At 40.4% G+C, this 21442-nt stretch overlaps 1 protein-coding gene across 1 annotated transcript in view; it reads left to right on the top strand.

Moving 5' to 3' along the window:
* FKBP1B (FKBP prolyl isomerase 1B) overlaps nt 1-20505 on the top strand; it is a 45634-nt gene extending 25129 nt beyond the window's left edge. The window contains exons 3-4 of the mRNA XM_064508336.1: nt 16989-17101; nt 19821-20505. Of these exons, the coding sequence (XP_064364406.1) occupies nt 16989-17101; nt 19821-19949 (242 nt within the window). The 3' untranslated portion in view covers nt 19950-20505. The remainder of the gene's footprint in view (nt 1-16988; nt 17102-19820) is intronic.
* Nucleotides 20506-21442: the final 937 nt, after the last annotated feature.

The following is a 21442-nucleotide window of genomic DNA, read 5'->3' as shown; positions in this document are numbered from 1 at the left end:
CTTCAGATGTAAATAGTCAGGAAGACTATTTATGGATCTCAGATTGAATTTATCCATCACAGTTTTATGGGTGTACTGGCAAGATCAGCTCTGTAAAAGGAAGAGATGAGCTACTTAGTTATCAGAACTAAAACAACAGTTTTTAATGGTCCTTTGCTTGCTCTCAGTAAAGGTGGTTTTAAGCCAAAGTTCTGCTCTCAAATCCCCACTGTAGATGTTCCCACCATTTTTTTGGTACCACCATCTTCTCCGAGAACAGAGAAAAGAGAATTTGATTATATTTGTATCACAGCATCATTGAAAGGCTCCAGTTCCACACAAACAAATTAAGAGAAACTCATATTCCCGGACAGCTAAGGAGGAGGAACAGCAAAGAACAGAGGAGGAAGGGACACAGTCAGGTATACATATCCATCTTGATAGGATATCCACTTTTTATTTTCAAAGGTAAATAAACCAAGAGACATCTCTCAGCCAAGTCATCCATTAAATAGCTCATTTCTCTTTAATGCCAGGACACATTTAGGTGTTGAGGAGAGATGCTCAGAGAGGGAGGTGGCCTCAGAGAGACACCTGGGGAGAAAGAGAGCATTCAGGGCATGGATCACAGCAGTCAAGACCTCCTCCAGGTCTCCAAGATCATTTTGTTTATTTTGAAAATATTTTATCCCTCTGGCAGCCTTGCCTATGCTAACTTGAGAGAGAGATGCTTGTACTGTACTATGTACAATATGAATACACTGCTATTAATACACCCCGAGGGAAGAGGAGGGCTGGACAGTACAGTATGTGTGAAAAGACATCTTGTGCTAGTGGTGTCGTTGTTGAGTTGTTCCACCCTGTCTGCGGCTGCAGGGAGCAGTCACTCCAGCGTAAAGCCGCCGTGGGCTAATCGATATAATAAGCACTTAAAGCACAGCCTGCCCCCCGCCCCCCCATTTTGTCTCCCCCTGCTTTAGCTCTGTAAATATTTGTGCTGTCCACATCTATTGTTGGCTCAAAGGCATGAGAAGAAAGTTCGCTTAAGCCTTTCCTTGCATATTTGGCTTTGGGCCAGTAAAAGTTAAACCCCGATCATCTTAGCCTCTTACTGCCCCTGCTAATTTTTTTTTCCAGTAGTAAATGATGACTCTCTTTGAGATAGGCCGGAATTTCCTGAGGGTAGTTTGGCACTTCCCCAAGGCATACGCATTTAATAGCATGTGCCAGTGCAAGTAAACAGCGGGACAGAGGGTTTTTCTTCCTCCTGCACACACTATCCAATTTGTTCCTTGGCACTTTCCCCACTGATGGGGAAGGATGGCTGTCTCTAAAAGCCCACAGCTTGGATTTTTTCTTTCCTGTCTTCTTTCCTATTTGCTATCTCTAGCACAGACACCAAATTTCCAAATATGAAGGTGTTAATACAAGTATCACTTACTGGTCTATTAGCTCAAGTCCTGTTTCGAAGTCGCCCTGGCTGCGGCGTGGATGCCACTGTTATTTACAAGTTACCCAAAATGAGGAAAAGCGATTTGGATGAGTCAGGAAGACCACTCTGACTCAGACTGTTTTGTGTGGGAGAGTCTCAGGGTCATTTATACGTCTATTAATACAGGGTCAGACTTGAGTAGGGAACTCAGGTTTGGTTTGCCTATTTTTAGCAAAGTCACACCAATGCAGCAAAACCAGCCAACCTAAACCTGGCTGCAGTTTGCTTTGAATTTGTGTGAACCAAAAAAATACAAGCATTATTTTAAGGCAATGAAACCTATTTATTTTATTCTGTGCTCATTCAACACACTAATCTTTATGGCTTTGATGGGGAATCTGTTATGAAGCCCCCCTTTTATTCTTGCAGCCCTTGGCTGATATGACCATCTTGCATCCGACATACTGCTTTGGCAGTAACAAGTATTGAAACCTGGCTATTTTAGTACCTTAGTATTGACACTTAACTATTTTAGTACCTTGTACACAGATCTTTTTTTCTTCACAAAAATTAAATCATAAAGACCTTCACTGAATCCTGGTCCTTTAAAATTGTATATGCAAGGTCACTGAGAGAGGGTACTGCTCCTTTTTTCCCTTGCGGAAGGCTCCTGATGCAAGGACAAATGAAGAAAGACTTTGGATCCAGGTCTTAATAATAATGTTTGTTACTGTTAATAATTAGGATCTGTAGTTAAACATTCTCTCTGTATCTTTTGTGATCCTACCAAGGTTTATGAGTCCTGGGTTCAGCAGAATAACTTGAGACTCCATGTTAAGCAAAGTGACTGGTGTAGGGATTGGATGATACCAATTTTCTTGATTCCAGAGACACAAATTGTCTGTGAATACAGCAAGTGAGGAAAAAAAATGAGCAAGGAATAAACAGAATATCTAGGGAGCTAGGGATACTGTGAGTATGAGAGTAGAAGATGGTTATAGGAAAGTGTGTGGTGGGAAAATCCCTGTATCCAAAGACTCATATCTCTGGAATAGCTCAGTGACAATTTCTTCTCAGCTGGGGCCAGTTAGCATTGCTCTGTTGACCTTTTTGAGGCTCAACTGATTTACCCCTACTGAAAATCTGACCTTTTGTGTCCAGATAGTAAGGTGGCATAGAACTGGAAGAGATCAGAGCAACACGTCCTAATCTTTGTGAAGGCTTCTGAGGCAGATAAAAAGGTAACAATCCTGCTTTGCATTCTTTGACACTTTAGCAGAGCAAGTGGGATGTTGAACTTGCTCTGAATGAGATTGCAACAATGGGTAGAAATCCTTGTAACCTTAAAAATGCAGGTGACACTGATCTGCATTCTTTTCTGAAAGCTTAAATGATCGTTGTAAGCGACAGAACTGGGATGTGGCCCCATGTCCTTTGTCTGGTAGCACTGTTACCATAAAGACAGAAATAAAGATCATATCTGAGCAACAGGCTAAAAGAGTTCTGCAGACTGTTAAACAAATTACGGATCAGATAACATGCTCTCCCAGTCACTGGGACAAAGCCTGTCTGCCTCAGGATAAAAACATATATTGTGCTACAGCTAGAAATGATCTCTGTGAACTTGTCACGCGTGAAAATTCATATCGTTCTTTTAGCTAATGCATTCTTTTGCATTAGGTCACCTGAAAAAGAAAGACAGAAATCTGTAGTTTAAATTTGCTTCCCTTCTTTATTAGGCAGTATCAAGAGTCAACACAGGTCTTGGAGCTCACCCAGAGGAAGCTTGGTATTTGATTTGAACACACATAATGCATCTCTAAAATTCAAACTTGATGTGGAGTCCCAGACAAATATATTCAGATGCGCAGCCTGGACCTGCAATCCATGTTATGTGACAGTCTGATGTCATGCTCTCAGCCTGTGGAGGCATTTGTAGCAAAAATCACCTTTGCAGCACAGCAAACAAGGTCTTTCTATTGTGTTTTCCTTGCTAGGGTTTCATCTCTAGCCATTATTAGATTATTATAAAAAGACTCTGGCAAAGAGGCTAATGTGAGAAAATAGAATTGTATATATATCTATGCATGCACCAGTTCTGAAGAACTGATACCACTAATGTATTTATTAGAGATAAGTTTGATTCACCTTTAGGCTGCACTACAGCAGTATCTGCATTGCTGCCTTTTCCAGGGCCATCTATGATCTTCCTTGTTGATTTGCTGCTATAATTTTTTCTCTCTTCCCATTCCTCCAGTCTTGTAGTGACAAGACTAAAAAAAAAATGAAAAGATTGTTGAATTTCTAGTCAACAATACCCTGATAGAAGCAGCTTTGGCTGCTCCACTGAGAAAGTTGCTACAAGATGATGTAATCTGGCAGTAGGCACCAAAACAAGACATGGTATTGCAGCAGCTAAAAATGACAAACTGCAATGCACCAATATTTAGGTTTCATGGTCATATAAAGCAGTTCCACTGAAACAGATGCAACTAAGCACTGAGCTCTGGCTCCTTGCAAGATACACTGTGCCTGTATAATGCACCTGATTTGGTGTAATAGAAGTAGAAAAAAATATTATAGCCAAACAGAAACCGACTCTTATATTTGCACCAAAAATGACTTCTCTACCTAATGCAATGTTGAAATCCAAACACAGTTGGTTTATAAATCACTTGACACTACTTTGTGAAAAACTCTGGGGAAAGCACTGATGAGAGGTGTATTTCTAAAATTGTTCATCAGAATGTTAATTTCTGATTAGCTGTCTAAGGCTCTGGTGTTGCAATCCACAGAATCAGATGTTCGGATCTGTGCAGAAAAGGCTGTTTATATTAAGGAATCCACCTCAGTACTAAGTACAGATCACAAAAGGACTCGCTGATTCATTTGCAAGCTGTTCAAAAATTTGTATATAGTTTTTGCCTGGAGATTTGGAGGCAAGTTGTTCCTAAATGCCAACCATATTGGGCTTTGAAACGTGAACACCTTGCTAAAAAGACTATGAATAGCAAGCAATAGAGGAAAATTCTGCAGGGACAGAAGGCAGTATATAATCCTACAGCTAGAAGGTAAACACGAGGATGCTGAGTGCACAAGCAAGGCAGATAATGCTTCGACTTAAGGCAAAGCACACACAAATTTCTCACTGAAATATGCGTAGATCAAGCATGTAGCTACCAGGATTATTATGGCTGCCTTAGACTTTTACTCCACCAAGTGATATGAGAGCTTTAGATACCACTCCTTCACCAAGAAGTCAGGCTGACATTCAGGATGTAGTGCAAGCAGCAGTTGCCTGTTTATGAGCTCAGATATGCCTCCATTAGTGACTTACCACATTTTCCTAGGAAGCAGAGAAGAAGCTAATACTGCGAGATCTGGGAGAATTGCTGTCTTGCGCTCCATGTGTGCTACCCATATGTATGGGAGTGCAGAAGCAGCTCAGAAAAAGGCGGTGTGATTACGTGCCATAGCTTGCATCATGTGAAGCTCTCCTCTGAGCGTTTTCCGAATCAAAGAGCTTGTTCTTAGCAGAAATGGAGCTCTCCTCAACGTACCTGGTGATGGAAGAGCGAAGCAGCTGCGCGAGGCAGCAGAGAGATAGTTTCCACGGTATTGTTGCAAAGCCGGCAGTCGGAAAAAGCTGTGGTTACAGCCTGAGCACCCTCACCATGTATGTGTACAGGAGAGAGGAGCCACTGATGCAAAACAAGGCAAACCCAAAACTCGGCTAAACCTCTTATTTAATCAACAAGAAAATATAGCTGATGAATGATCTGGGCAGAGATTCCTGTATCAAAGAAAAGACACTAAAAATTTGAAAGCCATCATTTGGGAGCACATCACAAGCTATAAAGCATGGGTTTATTAGCAGCATTTGCCAAGGTCATGGACACGCAGGAGAAGTCTTCATCAGAATTATATACGGGTAAAGACCTGCATACTGATAGAGAGGGGATTCCCGTGAATCAAAGTGTCCTATCTTCAGGGCAGATTATTAAGCTGGCAGCAGTTAAGTGGTGCCAAAAATAGTGGGTTTGGCGATAATGGTGTTCCTACTACACAGAGATGTTTATTGCGCTAGGTGGCTGCTTATAATAGACAAAATAGAAATGCAATATATGGTGTCCTGTGTCTCTAGGATACTGCCTGAGCCCACAGACTGTGCAGAGGCACATGAGATGCAAAATGAGATGCAGTGCGTGCCTTCATGTGGTTTGTTTCTGTTAAAATAGAGTTATGGCCTAAGCATGCCTGGCTCTGTCCTTAGTGATCTTTGGTCACGTGAGCAGGCAGAAGTTTGCAGGTATTCAATTGTGTTAGAGACCACCAATTAGATTTACAGAGAAATTTAAATTCTCTGCATCCTTTTTTCTTGAAAAAGCCACAAATAAACTTGTTTCCTGAAGAGAGAGATTTGTATCTGTGTCAGTTTTGGGTTGAATCAGTAGTGTTTTTTTAATTATTTGAAACTGAGACTACTTAAGTTCATTGGTTTTATGTAATTTTCCATTTTATTTCCTTTCTTTCCTGGCAACTATTTGATCATGTGGACAGCCAGAATACTGCTAATTCTAATGAATGATTTCCAAAGACTCGGTGGCCTGGATGATTGCTGCCCTCGTGAACTGAATCACTGGGACTCTGTATGCAAGGAGCCAGTAAATCTGCAGATGCATGTTCAAGCGTTAAAATGGTGCTCAATACTGAGATAAATTAATCCCTGCAGACCTTTTTCTTAACTGTGCAAAACAGGAAAACTGAAATAGCGACCTTAATTCGTGGAATTTAGCTATGTTCCATGACATTACAGATTATGGGTTACAGAGTAAACCATGTTACCTGGTCAGGGAAGATCTATTCTATGATTTTTAAGAGTGATGTAGAATACCTCTGGGAGCATCTGGCTAAATGATTATTTTAGACTAGCTAACTATCCCTCTCACACAAGTCACAGCTTCTTTGATCCAAATTTTCGGTTGATCCTGGCTTTCATTTGTGCGGTCTGGCTGTCTGAACGCCTGAATTTTATCTAACATGCCTGCCTTTCAGCACACTCCTTACGTGTTTTAAGTTTTTGATTCCTCTTTTATGTTTTCTCCTTAATGGCTCTCGTATCTTTTAGATTGGATGTACCTAAGCAATACTTAGTATTAATTGATTTGAAAGGTGGTGGTGTTCAAGAACTACTAGACCTCATAGAAGCTGTATTTAAATAAATAGTTCGTATTAGTAACCTGAGAACAAAGCAATGTATTCTCAGTGGAATGAAAAGTTTCACATGGACATAAAGCATTTTTTTTTGTATTTTCTCAAGTAAAGTGTTTCATTTTTTTCATTCCATTCAACCCCAAACCATATTTTCTTTAGAGTTTTGGGTGGAATTGGACAGGACAATGCATTATTTTTCTGTAGAAGAAAATCTTTTGTGACTGTGGTCATCATGTACCTGAGCCTGTTTGATTGTTAGGAACAGAGGCATTATTTACTTCATTTAGCATACCATGTTTTTTAAGGTGGTACAAAGTTTCAGTGACATTCAGTGGGGTGATAAAAGATAGTGACCTGTTGCTACAGAGCTCTCTGGTCTATCACCATTCCTGTGAGTTATGCAGTGTAGTTACCGTCTCTCAGTCTCTGCTTTTATGGATGATAATGTTACACCTCTTGTTTTAGAGTCTGAAATCTCCCCAATTTCCATTGCTGGTGTAATAGTACATTTGTTTATGTAACGCTTCACTGTTTGGTCCACTCTTGTTTGTGTTGTTTTCCACTCTATTGTGATACTGAGATTTTTTTGGCAATGTTTATCTTTGTGTCTATGACTGACTACTATTTCTATCTGTAGTATCTAAACTGACTTAATTTACAATGTCTTTTGTTTACAGCAGTCCTGAGCCTGAGAATACTTTTGCTTTTGAAAAGTGTTACAGCCCGTGCAGTCTGTTTGCAGCTATTACTCCTGTTCGAGCCAATGCGAACTTTGTCTAAGCAATGCAGAGACAGAGCCTACACAACATCACTCACAGCTGACTTAACAGTCCTGGGAGCAAGGCCTGGGGTCCAGGTCTCTGCCCATCCCTCCGGCTTCCCTATCTACTAAGTTCTCTCTTCCTTAGTCTACCCCTAGCGTCATGATTTTCCACTTCAGGTTACCATGCAGAGTCAAGTAGGGGCATAGAGAGTGATCCCATTGCACGTTCTGCTCTCTGATGATGAGACTACCATCCGAAAAAGTGGAGGATGAGGGTTTAAACCAGGCTGGAGCTGAACTCATGATGCTCTCAGCAAGAGTTTATGATGGAAAAGGTGAGCAGCAGCACCGTCACTACCAATCATCCTTTAAAAAGGATGAACCCTTTCTCAGGCTTGTGTCTGTCGCTAAAATCAGATTCAAAGCTCTACATCCAAAAGGGATGATGATGCTAAACGAAGTTCTAGAAAAAGCTGAGAACTGAAGTGCATCCTTGCACTTTCCTTGGCCTGTGGCTGGCTATAGGCTGCTCTTCACTTAGTGCACAGGCTGCTTGTATCTTACCTTCTGGAAGTGCCAATTTGTCTCTATTGCCTCTATAAGAAACTTCTGATTATTTTTCAGTCTGTCACTTCTATAAAACTCTAAGGAGAACTCACTAATAGGTGAAACTCATTTGATTCTTCTCCCTCCCACTTTCCTATGAGATGTTTCCCCTAAAACATTTATTTTGTATTCTCCTTGCTTCTTCCCTTCACTGGTCCAAGACATGAGTGGCTTGTTAAGTAGATGAAAATAGATACAGGCACTTGGAAATTCCTATTGTTCTCCAGAGACATGACTGTCTAATGTCCAGCAGAGCAATGGCTGAGACCCATCTGTCAAGATAACAGCTGCCACTTTTTCCATAGTTTGTTTATAAGATCACAGAGATCAAAACTTAGAGATGGAAAAGACCTATTTATAATAACAAACTGCACTGCTAATAGCTCCTTTCCACTGTGGCTCTGAAGATACTTAAAGGCTTATTGAATTAAGCCTTTCAAGATTCCTAAGGCAGAGTAAGTATATTAATTAATAATATTATTCCTGGATATGCCAGTGATTCTCTCTTTCTGACCTTGATCAATTCACAGTCATTATTTCAGGCAATAAAATGTAGGTAAGTTATACTTACACAACTATCTGATGGCAGAACCTATTCTTTCTGACATCCAGCTTTTTCTCTGATCACAAACCAATGCTATTCCACCTTCTCGCAGAATTCTGCTCTGGAGAATAGTCTTGAGTGCATCATTCAATTTAGTTTTAAATTGTGCTGATCCAGGTCTTCAGCTGGCATATATTTTTGTACTTTCATTGATATCGGCAGAACTGAGCCAATTTACACCAGTGAGGCAGCACCAGGAAAGATGAATAAAATCTGGAAACAAATGTGGCAAAAGAAGAATTCCATAGCTAATATTATTTCAGAGCATACCCTCAGCGTTTATAGGCAGAGAGATACTTATGACACTGCTAGGATCTGATTTGGAACACATAAAATACTTTTTTTTGGCGGGGGGGGGAAGCAGATATGTTTGTAGTAGCTGGGAAGAATAAACTATACATCTACAGAGAGGTTTGTTCCATTAATCAGTACATTGCATGTAACTTTAAAAAAATATAGCCTAGAAAAATAATGGTATGCAAATAAAAGACATTCTTTCACTGGAGTGTTGTAGCAAATTAATAAAGACTGATTGGCAAGATGGTGTTTCTGTCTATTCTTAATTGGAGGCTGAACTTCTGACAACATAATGAGGGTGATCCAATACATAACTTGTTAATAAACCCTTTTTAGAGTTCACTCAAAGATGGAAGTGACTTTTGTTTTCTATTATTTGTACAGCATGTTTCCTGTTTATATTACTATACAGTGAGTGTATAAGTACATCTCCAGTCACTGAGTCTAAAGGACCTTGGGCAGCATAATCCATGGGAAGGAGTTTGGTATGTGCATCAGCAACAACTTCATTTTAAACTGTATTTTTTCACTAATCCGCTGTGATCAGGTCATTTTGGGTGGCATCCATCTAGCTAAAGGTAGGTGAGAAGTCTTCAGTCTGTCCAATGGATATAGAGAACATCTAGAGACCTGTCGTTCTCCGCTCTTGATTGATGTGTTTGTTCCCTGAGTGACGCAGTGGCGTGTTTCACCTGACTGCCCTGGAAACTGTGTGTGTTTTGCTGAAGCAAGGCACCACGCAGTCCCGCCTGCTTTTATCGGCTTGGTGCCAGTGAAGTCATGTCTCATTTTGCCATGTGGAATCCCTGGCTGGAGGAGACGATTCCTTAGGAATTCTCAGAACGCCTGTGAAGGGAGGGGATATTACATAATGCCAGCTAGGAATATTATACCATGTCTCTAAAATAAAACGCATTACAGAAATGTCTGTCCAGTCTGGAGCAAAAAGTTGGATGCCCCAAGGAAAAGCATTTGACTTCTGCATTATGTATTTCTAATGTACATATGAGATCATGGTGGAACTGTACTGTCTGCGTCTGACTTATTTAGAGTGTATGTAATCTTGGCATATTGACTGGGCTTTCTTACATGGCTTAGCCAACACCCATTTGTATAAACACTATTTTTTCCTCTGTTTGCTTCTTGTGTGTCTGTCTCTCTTTTTCCAAGAATGTTTTTCTTTTTCTTGTTATTTAATGACTCAGTAGTTGCTAACTCCTTTGCAAGGTGTTAGATGATTACTCTGTTTGTCAAGATAAGCTGCAGTAGATCAGTCCTCTGTGAATGAGGTATAACCATGCTGTGCATAAAAGAAGTTGAATGAAGAACCTGGTAAATAGGGAGAGAGCATTCGTTCACAAGGCAAAGACAAGAAATGTTAGTTTTCAATTCCAAATGCCCCTGAGGCCAAAATACTATTTAACATGTTGGTATGAAGTAGTAGCACATTAAGAATATACTTTTAAAGTTCAAATTTATATCTCCGTATGTGCATAGCCTCTTAAACCAGTGCCCTGCTACAGATGGGTAGATTTGTCACTAGATTGTTCCTAGCTCTTGCCAAGGGAATCCAAAGTGCTGCACTGATAAATGGAGTTTTTAGCACAGATTCATTCAGAAGGGAATGGAAGCAGGTACTGGAAGTCTACAGTTGGAAAATCAAAGGATGCCCAATCTGTGAACAGCTGGTCGTTAGAGCACAGCTAATGTTCTGATGCAAGATTGTTATCGCTCCGTACTAGGGTGACTGGGAAGGTTTGATGTCCCGGAGACTGTTTCTTGTGGCAGATTGTTCAGCATCCCATTTCCCTGAGCAGAGAAGGAATTAACCAGGAGGGGAGTTGATTCTTTGCTCCAGCCTCCTTCTGCCAGCGCTTGATCCAAAACCTCTCTCTTGTGTGATCCCAGAGCCGTCTCAGATCTCCTCCAAGAAACATTTGGGCATTCTTTTCTGTTTTCCGTGGTGTTTTTTCCCTTGCTCTCTGCATCCAGATCACTGTTCAGAAGCTTTGGCAACGTAGCTCTGTTTTCTGGCTGAACCTATGTTTTGGTCTTGGGCCTCTCTTGTTCCTTATGTTGGAAGATAGGTGGCTATGACGCTCACCTGTTTCAGTGAGGTTTAACCATCTGTCAAAGTGTATAACTTATCTATGAAAGATCATCTGCACATTCACGTATGCACTACAGGCTAAAATGTCAAATCCATACCTCCATTGCATATGCGATCATAAAAGAAAAATGAGGAAGGGGGTAGGAAATACTTGTGTGCATTGTGGAATAGGATAAGACTGAGAATGAAACGAAGAAAAAAAAAGAAGATGACTTTTATTGTCCTGTTATCTTGGCTTACTAGGTGGACAGAATTCTTTGGCTAAGTTGTGCTACACATGTTCGGGTGGGAAATCTTGCAAAATGGCATCTTTGTATTCCTGCCATGCTCTTGAATTGCTCTTTGTCCTATTTGGCTGGTGCCAAGAGTGCAGGAATAGAAAGACCTAGTCTAATCAGGAATATTCTGTGACTCTCCAGAACCTGTGTTACTGGACATGGTATTTATGGGAGAGGTGCAAGAGATGCCAAGTATTTCCATAGTGATACATCTTCTCTGTTGATTCTGACAGCTAGTGTCCCACTCATTAGCATATCCAAACTGACCTGATTCTGCCAGGCTTACTCAAATTAAATTCGCCTTATGCTGCAGAGCATGTACATTTTACAATTCAACACTGTAATAGCAACAAAATCAAACCCTAAAATAAAATGACTATATTAAGGCAACAGGATATCGGAGGAATTCTTTTGGTCTCCTTACAATTCATGTAGAATACGGTTATTGAACCTCATATCTATCTTGAGGATAAATCTACTTTCTCCTCTCTTTTAAAAATATGCAAATCTATAAAGCCGTTAGGACAGAATAATGTCTTTCAGTAGAGTGAATTAGACAAGTACATGTAATTTTCTTGGCTGTGAAGTCAAACTAAGTGCAAGGCACAGTCATATTGTCTTGTAGTTGTACACAACACTGATATATAGTGCATGGTAATGCATTATTGAATAGTTGTCTGTTGTATCTTCATTGCGTGGTGTCAGCTGCATAATAAATAATTGATTGTGTTGCTCTTACTCCACATTAAAGATATATGAGTATAATACATGAAGGAAAAAGCAGCAGCAAGGCTGCCCGTGTTGGAAAGTTCAGCCCTTACTGAAGTGCAGTGCGGTAGCAGGAACTAAGAAGTAAGTGACCACCATCACTATTTGCCATTTCTGTAATTTGAGTCAGCGAGTGTTTGTCATGGCAACAAATGGCAGATTCTAACCATTGTTGTTGCCTTTAAAAAAAAAAAAGATTGTGGTAAAGAGCTGATGTGTTGTGGAGATGCACTCCAGTTATTCTGATTATTATCCCTGTAGACTGAAAGTCTGCTTAAAAAGATTAATCATTTTTCTTAAGCTATTGTAAACTCTCAGAAAAAATATGGTCTAAGTTAGAAAATCCTTTTTCTTCATAAGGCTTTGTTTGTATTAAGCGGAGGAAAAGTTAGCAGGGCAAAACAAAGTCCAGGTTTATAGTGGTACTAAACCTCCATTGTTGAACTCTTCCCTTGCAAAGCCACACTTTCCTTCCTCCTTCACCTGGCGAAGTCCCTGCGCAGGACACAGTGAGATGGCCCACTGTTCACAGGAAATGAAAGTTTCCTCCAGCTCACATTCAACTTTTGTACTTCCATTACATGAGCGATCATTTCTGATTGTTTCCACTAGTAAAATTGATGGACACCAAATTTGTCTGGAAAAGAGTTTGGGAGTCAAATGAAAGAAATGCAAGAGGGATACACTACTTCTTATATGGGCCTTTGGAAGGAGAGGGGCATGGCCAGATGTAACTGCAGTTTATTGTAAGCTGCTATGATGGTAAAAAGGTGTAAGCTGGTGAACTGCATTTTTGTGGTGATGATGAAATGACAAATGAAGATGTGAGCAGCGTGAGATATCGGACTTGCACAGAATTGAGTTCTGGTGGAATGACCTGACTAGCCAGAGGCCTGTTAGGTCCTCTAGGCATTTCCCTGGGCACCAGAAGTGTAAGGTACTGACTCTATTTGCCCTGAAAAAAAGTGTTGCTCTGATCTCTCCATTTAGCACATATTTAGGACATACGGGAATTGCTTTTATTCCAGATTGGGAAAAGGCACGTTATTCCAGTGTGTTAGGCATGAGATTCAGCCATGAGCTGTGTGGGAAAGCCATTGAAAGCAGAATTGTCCTGCCTTACAGCGGTATGTCAGAACTGAATCCTAAAGAGGACTGAGCTATTTTAATGTAAAATGTGAATAACGCTAGGGAAATCAGCGGAGTTTTACTGGTGTAAACCAGTCTGGGATGTGATTTGCAACTTTATGGATATGCTTCTCCCATCACTCCTATGCAATTATATTGGCTTTGCTGAACTATCTTCTCCTTTATACACTGTGAGGGTGTCAATGTTGAGACAAAGGCTTTTGCGTAGTTTGTAGAAACTTCCCGACAGTATAATATATTTTTCAGTCTAAAAGTCTATATCAGAGATCGTAACAGATTATAAAGGGGGAAAAAAATCAAAATTTCCATCCTGTGTAAAATTCCAACAGAATATTGACATATTTGGAGATTGGCAACCATAATTTTTAGGGGAAAAGAAACACTTGAGATCAGAAATTCTTAACCACAGCAACACTGACTACAAGAAATGCCGCCTGAGTGAATATAAACCATTAAAGTCAGGGGAATCGAAACTAATGACAAGTTTATAGTGGCACAGACTTACTACAGGGCATAATTGAAAAAGTGATTGCAAGAAATGGCAACAAAATATAGTCCCTGTCCTGAAGAACCTCTGGTCTACATAAAATGAAACAGGATAGTAGATTGACAGCCTGTCCTAGAAACACCTTCTGAATGCTATGCCCTTATTTCTGCTGCCAAAATATATACAAAAAAATAACTCTCTTCAGCTTACTTTACTTTCTCTAGGTAACTGCAGTTTAAAAAAAATAAGGTAAAAAAGTCAATACATTTGAATACCAATATTTTTTGGAAGTCACCTATTCAGTTTATCCCTCTTTTGAGGTAAGTGGATAGTATTATTCCCATTATACCACATAAAAGGGAAACAGCTAGTGAAATTGAGGAGTTTGCCCTGGATTAGAATCTCCATCTTCTGATTCCCAGAATGTGTCAACACTGCAAAGACAGGTAATTCAATAAACAGTGGAGCCAATTAAGCCTGGATGCAATTCAGTCTGCATCATTTAGGTACGGATGAGTTAATGTCTCCTTACTTCGACTATCTAAAAAGCTAGCTGTCTGGCTTTCTAAATTAATGTTGCTAACTTTTGTAAGTTAGTTGACTAAGAATGGTAAACAATTCCAGGAGGTTCTTCCAGTCCTAAGATATACATCTAGATGGGCTGAATCATTCTTGGCGGTACCTCTCTGTTGACTGTATAAGTAGTCTAGATGACAGGTTGAGATTCAGCTTCTACCTTTGAGATGGCTAAAGTTAGTAGTAGAATTCGTCTCACTGAATTTATGCACCAATATTCTAGATTCAGGCACCTAAGCTTAACAGGGTATCTATGCAGGGCCTTCAGTGTTATCTCTCTCTGTCCGTTTTATAGATAACTGACTGTGGGGCATGGTTTTGTAGGTATAAGATAGGTGCCTAAGTAGCTGGGCTGGCTCTGTGGATTTGTGTCATGTGCTTGGTTGACTTCCCAACTGAATTATTCTCAAATGAAGGAACTCACTGGTAACACAAAACTTTGACCATGGCTGACTACAACGTTCATACTGTTTCTTTCTGTTCCTAACCTCTCCTCCCAATATAGTTTCTCCTAACCTCCTAATATAGGTTCTCTGATAACAAGTAAAGATTGACTCTTTCTCTTGGAAGAAGCAGTCAATGAGATCTCTATCACAGATTTCTTTTAATTAAATGCATAAGATCTTCGTGCTATCATGAACTCTATGCATCTATCAGCTTGGCTGAAATTGGCTAAAAGATTCAAAAGTTGTTAGGCAAATACAGACATCCCTGCTCCCTTAGGAAACAGACTTAAATGATGTGATCTTAGCTGAGGTTGACTGGCCTCAGTTAGGTAATCCTTGCTGAAAGAGGAGTGCAGACACACCTATGTTTTGATAACAAATAATAGCTTGAATTAAACCTAGACTAAAGCTTTTTCACTACTATTTTAGCCCAAATAGTATTCTATTTTTGGCAGTTTAGCTGTATTCCCAGTCCTATCCCTTAACAAAATTATTTGGCTTCTTTTTGGTCTGCTTCAGCTTCAATGAGCTGCACTTAAGTGATTCAGCAGGACCCATGATCTGAAACGTCCTTTTCTCCAGCCACCTTTTAACACCTAATTGCTGATTAGGACACCTTGCTGGTCAGAATGTTTTCAAAACCACAGTATTCTGATAACCAAGTTTGTACAATTATTTTGATACAATGATTGTTACTTTTAAGAATCTAATGTGAGATTATTACATCAAGCAAGGATACAGGCATCTAAAAGTCCTCACTCAGTCAAAACTCTCATTGATTGCCAAGGGAGTTTTGACTTTGCAAAACAATGTCATTGTTCAGTTCCAGATTGACTTTTTCTTTCTCCGTATTGTTAGCTAGATAAATAAAGGTGTTAGCAGGCTGGAGATGGGCATCCATCCTCATTGGAGGATATCAACCCAATCAATTTTTTTCACAAAAAGAAAATCAATTTGATGCATTAGCAAGAGAGAAAATAAAACATTATGCTGTTTTTAGCTCCCAGGAGATTGAAGAGTCAACTCAAACTTTCAGAAATAGAGAGATAACAAAGACAGGCTCCAAAGTTCAGCTCTAAATCCAGATCAGAACTTCTCTAGGGCACACGGGGACTCCAGCTCATTTCTAAAGTAGAAATGGTGTGTGGTATTTAGTAAACCATCAAACCTTTAATTGGAGTATTTGGCTAGGATATTGCTACGAAACAAAATGAAAACATACTAAAATGCTGTGGCACTTTGTATTTGAACCTGAACTTCCTGAATCAGGTTATTTTATAATAAATATCTCCTTGGGCTCCTAGGAGCTTAAGTAATGTTTGCATAATGCTTTGAACATGCAGAGTGTAACGGCAGTACTAAGTTTTAATATTAAAACTATTAAATTTGGGGATTCTATAATAGTCTTCACCATTCCATAGAAACATAAGATTTTATGATGTATTTAAAAATAAAATTACTCTAAGGAAAGAGTGCCATTTAAGATCAAATACTTCAGAAAGGATTATATACTATGCCTGCGAGCTCTCCCTGAGCTGCTGCTCCCTGCCTGCCCCTCCATATGCATGCTGTTTTTCTACTGTCCAAATGAAACCTTGTTTGTCTGTGACTAGAAAGCCTTGTGCAGGCAGAGGCTCTGACTTCCCAGGCTGCATGGAAGCTTTCAGGGTTATCACTGAGAAGATATATTGCATAATATTTGTGCATACTGTATGTGCTTGCATGTGAGCCTACATAAAACACTCTACTGTTACTGTAAAAAGTTTCAGGAGTATGACAGCCACTAATGGTGAAGGTTATGAAAAAAATATACCTTATAGGCAGATTATTCCGTAATTGCCCTCTTAGGGTTTTATACGAACACATACACACACACATCTTTTTTTTTTTTTTATTTCTGCAGCACCTCCCGAGGTGCTGCCCGCTTACTCTTTGCCTGCCTCTATCTATTAAGCTCTGCTGGGCGAGGAACAGCTTCCCTTGGATCTTTGTACGGCATTTGGCACAATACGATTTCTAACCTGCTGCAGTAAGATTAATAAGGAGAATATATTTCCATTTCTTCCGTTTTAGAGCCTGAATTACTGGAAGGCAAAAGGAACAATATGGTGTCGCTGGTTTTGACTCCCCTGCCTTATCAGTTTTGGATTAGGCTTCAAAGTGAAAATGGAAATGAGCAGCTGATGTGACCAAGGCATTACTTTTTTCACTCCTTCCACCCTCCAAGCACTTAAATTCAGATGTAGCTGGGATTGAAACTGTTTATGTTGTTTTGGCAGGGATGCTACAGAATGGAAAGAAGTTTGATTCCTCCAGAGACCGAAACAAGCCTTTCAGGTTCAAGATTGGCAGGCAAGAAGTCATTAAAGGATTTGAAGAAGGCGTTACACAGGTACAAGGAAATAATGCTGGCTGAATTTCCAACGGAAACATTTGGGCTGAAGGGTGTGTAAGCATAGTAATGCTCCGTGCAGTGCTGATGAGTCAAGGGCAACCACTGGAAATCACAACGTAGAGTGCTGGGCGGTTCCCTGAAAGTGTGCTGCATTCGAGCACAGTATTTCCTTTAGTCCTGCAGCGGCTCTCCAGAGACACTCCCTATTCATGAGGATTTCGATGTGGTATGCATTTGGCGGGGGGGATTAAGTCCCTTTCCTGGGACAGCTGCCACAAACAGACCATGGAAGCATCTATGTTCCAGGTGGCAGCATTTTACCTCTTTTTAGCGGTTCCATAAAAAGCCAAGCTGCCACTTTTGATAACACCCATGACTGTGCTACAGAGTTTGACCCTTGTTCAGTTTGACTGAATAGGGTACCAAACTGCACTGTTAAACTTTTATGACTTCAGATGCCCAGCTACAAAATTTAACATTCAGTGATCAACCCTAAGCCAGGAAGAAGGAAACCACCCTCCATTAATTAAAGTTTAGTACCACCACAGTAAAATCCTGAAGGAGCCATACAGTGCAACACTGGCAGCTCTGTGCCAATGCAGCCACAAGTGCAAGAGTGAATGAGCTCAGGGTGCAAATCCCTTGTGACTCCCCATTATGAGTCCTAGCACTCCGTATAGGAGGAAATTGCTCAGGTATTGTTATTAACAGGCACAACTTATGCATAAATAGAAGGAAGGAGTGCAAAATGAGAAACAATCCAATGACCAATGATACAGGCATGGAAGAGAACCTGGTTTCCAGACTATGGTGAAAGCAATACAAGCATTCCATTCTCTCCAGCAAGCCCATTAGATGAATCCCAGACTCTCTGAAAAGTGTCCATTTCCCTCTCAATCATTTAGGCTCCATTCTTTAGTATTTGCCTTGCAATAGTGCCTAAGAGGAGTTCAGGACTCCGTGTGCAAAGTACTGTAGAAATGCAGAACTGGTAGCCTGAATAGAGAAAAGGGACAAAAGTTTGCAAAAGAGTGAGCAAGACAGTTTGCAAATGTCCTGTGAGTACCATGGTTTTTCTTACACATGTTGGCATGAGAAGACCAGGGAGCCCTACAAAGAGAAGGAACCTGAAAGTGTGTTTAAGATCGAAAGGGGGTTAGTTTTAGCACAGGCAAAGCCAGTGCAGATAAAGCTGCAGCAAGCACTGGGTAAATCAGTGTATCCCTTTCTCGAGCACTCTCACTCACTTACTCCTGTCCCTCAGTTAATAAGTGGCCTGAATTCATTCCAGGAATCCTTCTAGCAACAAGCTACCCTCCTGCTCCTCCTAGTGGGTGATTTTACTTAAGAGTTAAGCAGATGGCTGTCTCCAGCTCAGGATCTTGGATTTGGGGAGCGTGATTGACACAAGGCACTTGCAGAGGGCAGTTTGTTACATCAAATATGTAGGTTTTTTTCAAACCTTGATTCATTGACTGTCAGATGTCAGCAGCATCTATGTTCCTGTGCTCAACTTCTGACAACTCAACATTGCCTCATGCCAAAAACCCATGTGTGGTTTAGCAGCTATCTTGCTTGCAGGCACCTGTCAGAGCACCACGCAACCTCTCCCCCACAAAACACTGCTGGGTGGGGAGGTCCTCTGCTCTTTGACCCTCAGCCCCATAATGATATGAATACTCCCTGGATGTGGGAAAGTCATATTCACATTTTTATTCTGCCTGATGTGCCCTCTTCCCCCACCCTAGCTTTGACATAGTTTATAGGAACTGGAAAACTTTCAACACAACAAATAGTGTAACGTATAGTCCAGTGTTATGTATGATCTCAGGAGAGACATCAGAGTTAAAACCTCTGCTCCAAATCAGGGATCAGTTCTTGATCAATAAATATTTAGTCACCAGTCTATGGTGTATTAATACTAGTTTGAGCAAGCTCTATCCCCACATACTTTGCTAGTAGAGCGGGGATTTGACTCTTGATGAGCACTTTTCCATCTAGGCTAGCCTGGATTGAGAGCAATCAGCATGTCTACCCATCCGGGGGACAAGGACTCTCATGGAATAGGCACAAGTACCTGAGGTGAAGTGTCTGCCCCAGCTCTGGCTAACGCTAGGGAACTGAGTACCCCTTTTAAGTAGGATTATGTCAGTGTTTATTTTGCATTTGCCCAGCAGTAGAAAGTTGGTTTCCTACAGCAATTAGCACTTGAGCAAAAGTTTTGCCATTGTCCCTGCTGATGTTTGAAGAAGCAGAAAATCTGCTCAGTTCCTTTCAGACTGAGCCTAACTGCCTTTCTGAACTGCTCTCTGATGAATACAGAGTTCTGCTCCATCTGTTACCAAGAGCCTTTTCCATAACACCTGCTGAAGGTGTTGTATGCGTGCTGCACGCTGCAGAAGGGACTCAGCCTCATATAGCTGGCTCCAGCATAAGTGGTATGGACCAAGCATGCATTAAAAGGAATCTGTGACTCTAAAACTGACTCTGGCAATTTAGATCTCTGCAGTGAGAAGCCAGAGGAGTCAGGAGACCTAAGGGAGGGCTGTTCATGGCAGCTTTCAGATTTCTTCAAGAGCTGAAAGATGAATCCTGATGATCTGAGATTTACTCTGCTTGCAAGTAAATCTGCCACATCATAGTGATTTGGTGTTTGCTTTCTTCCTAATACTGTTTCTCCTCTTGTCTTTTGCCTTCTCTGACATCCATAAACCAGATGAGCTTAGGACAAAGAGCAAAGTTGACCTGTACACCTGAGATGGCCTACGGAGCCACAGGCCATCCTGGCGTCATCCCTCCCAATGCTACTCTCCTCTTTGACGTGGAGCTTCTCAGGTTAGAGTGAACCTTCTTGAGGGAGCTGGCCGGAGACATCTGTCAATAATCATCCATTCTTTCTCCCCTTCCCCACAGTAGGAGAAGTCTTCACTGGGATCCTAATCTTCCCTGCTCAAGCTGTCATGTCAATAGCGCCTGCCCTTAGGTCCTTACACCTTCTTTCTCGTCTTTTTTTAAACTTTGTGGTGTCTGTATTTGCCTTTTATTAGAAGCTTTGTTTTGAGAAAAATGCCTACCATTGTAACATTTTCAAGTTGTACATTTTATTTAATTTGCATGTAATAAAAATTCACAGTGACGATTGAAAATATATATAAATATAAATATATATATTCCTTACTGAAAAACCACTGCCTTACTGTACACTTAAACCAAGAAAAAACAAAAAGGTGCTCAAAAAATCCAATGTACGCCTTGTACATGAACGGGCATTAGCCAAAAAGAGTTACCTGCGCTGCCACTTTTCTCAACTTGTACGTTCTGCTTGCTGCTGTTTTGAAAAATACTGTCTCATTTAAAAATTAAAATATATATATAAACAATAAAATCTTGATACTTTACAATTTCTGTGTTTCCTGTCTTTCTGCTTTCAAGTCACTGGCCATTGGAATTCTTCTTATCGGTGTAAAAGTTCTTCAAACTATCATTAACCCCTTTGCTTATTAGTTATTTCTCTTCTTATGTGAAATATGCATAAGTCAACGTACAGCTTGTGTTATAAATTGCATAGTGGAAGATCTCTCTGGGACCAAAGGAAATGAGGACCGTGAATGTGAGGGCTGTTGAGACAAACCAGTCCTCCTGACCGGCCACCTCCACTGTCCTGCTGAGGGCCCATCAGCTCTGGCCATATTTTGGCTGTTGAAGAAGATGAAAATAAGCAATTTTTCTCGAAGACATTTAGTACTAGTCCAATTCTATGCCTTTACAACACTGGAACTTGGGTAAAAATTCTCTACTGGAACTGAGTAGATAGGCTAAAGAAAAGTAGAGTTACGTGCATTCACCTCACAAAATAAATCCTACCTATGGGATGATGTGGCTGCTGGAAGTATCTTTTTTTTAGGCTGCACTTTCCAGTTCTGTTTACTTAACCCGTAAACTTCATTTGTACCTGGGCTCATGGCACTTGAGACTGGGCAATATTTATTTCATTCAACAGTTATGTGAATTCGTTAAGTGCCGGTTCCTCCTCTGTAGGTACAAAGATCTGTGAAGAGTCATTTACCTAGTTTTTGGAGCAGCACCTAATAAACAAAGCTGTCTCCATGCTCTTATTTTGCATTGGCCTAAACTTAATTTCTGGCATACTGGGCTTGTTAAACTGTTGGTTATTACTGAGTTAAATAGCCCTTTTTTTCTTTGCTATAGAAAAAAGAACATATGTGGGTCATGATATTATTGTTATTTGACTATAAACTACTTGCATATTTTTCAACTACCGCATTTTTGATGGAAGTATTTGAAACAATGGATTCACTATTTTCTTGTGCGAGTCTG

The sequence above is a fragment of the Dromaius novaehollandiae genome, chromosome 3 (assembly GCF_036370855.1).
Source record: "Dromaius novaehollandiae isolate bDroNov1 chromosome 3, bDroNov1.hap1, whole genome shotgun sequence".
Lineage (NCBI taxonomy): Eukaryota > Metazoa > Chordata > Aves > Casuariiformes > Dromaiidae > Dromaius > Dromaius novaehollandiae.
Note: the sequence above shows the minus strand (reverse complement) of the source record. Positions and strands in the feature narration are given on the sequence as shown.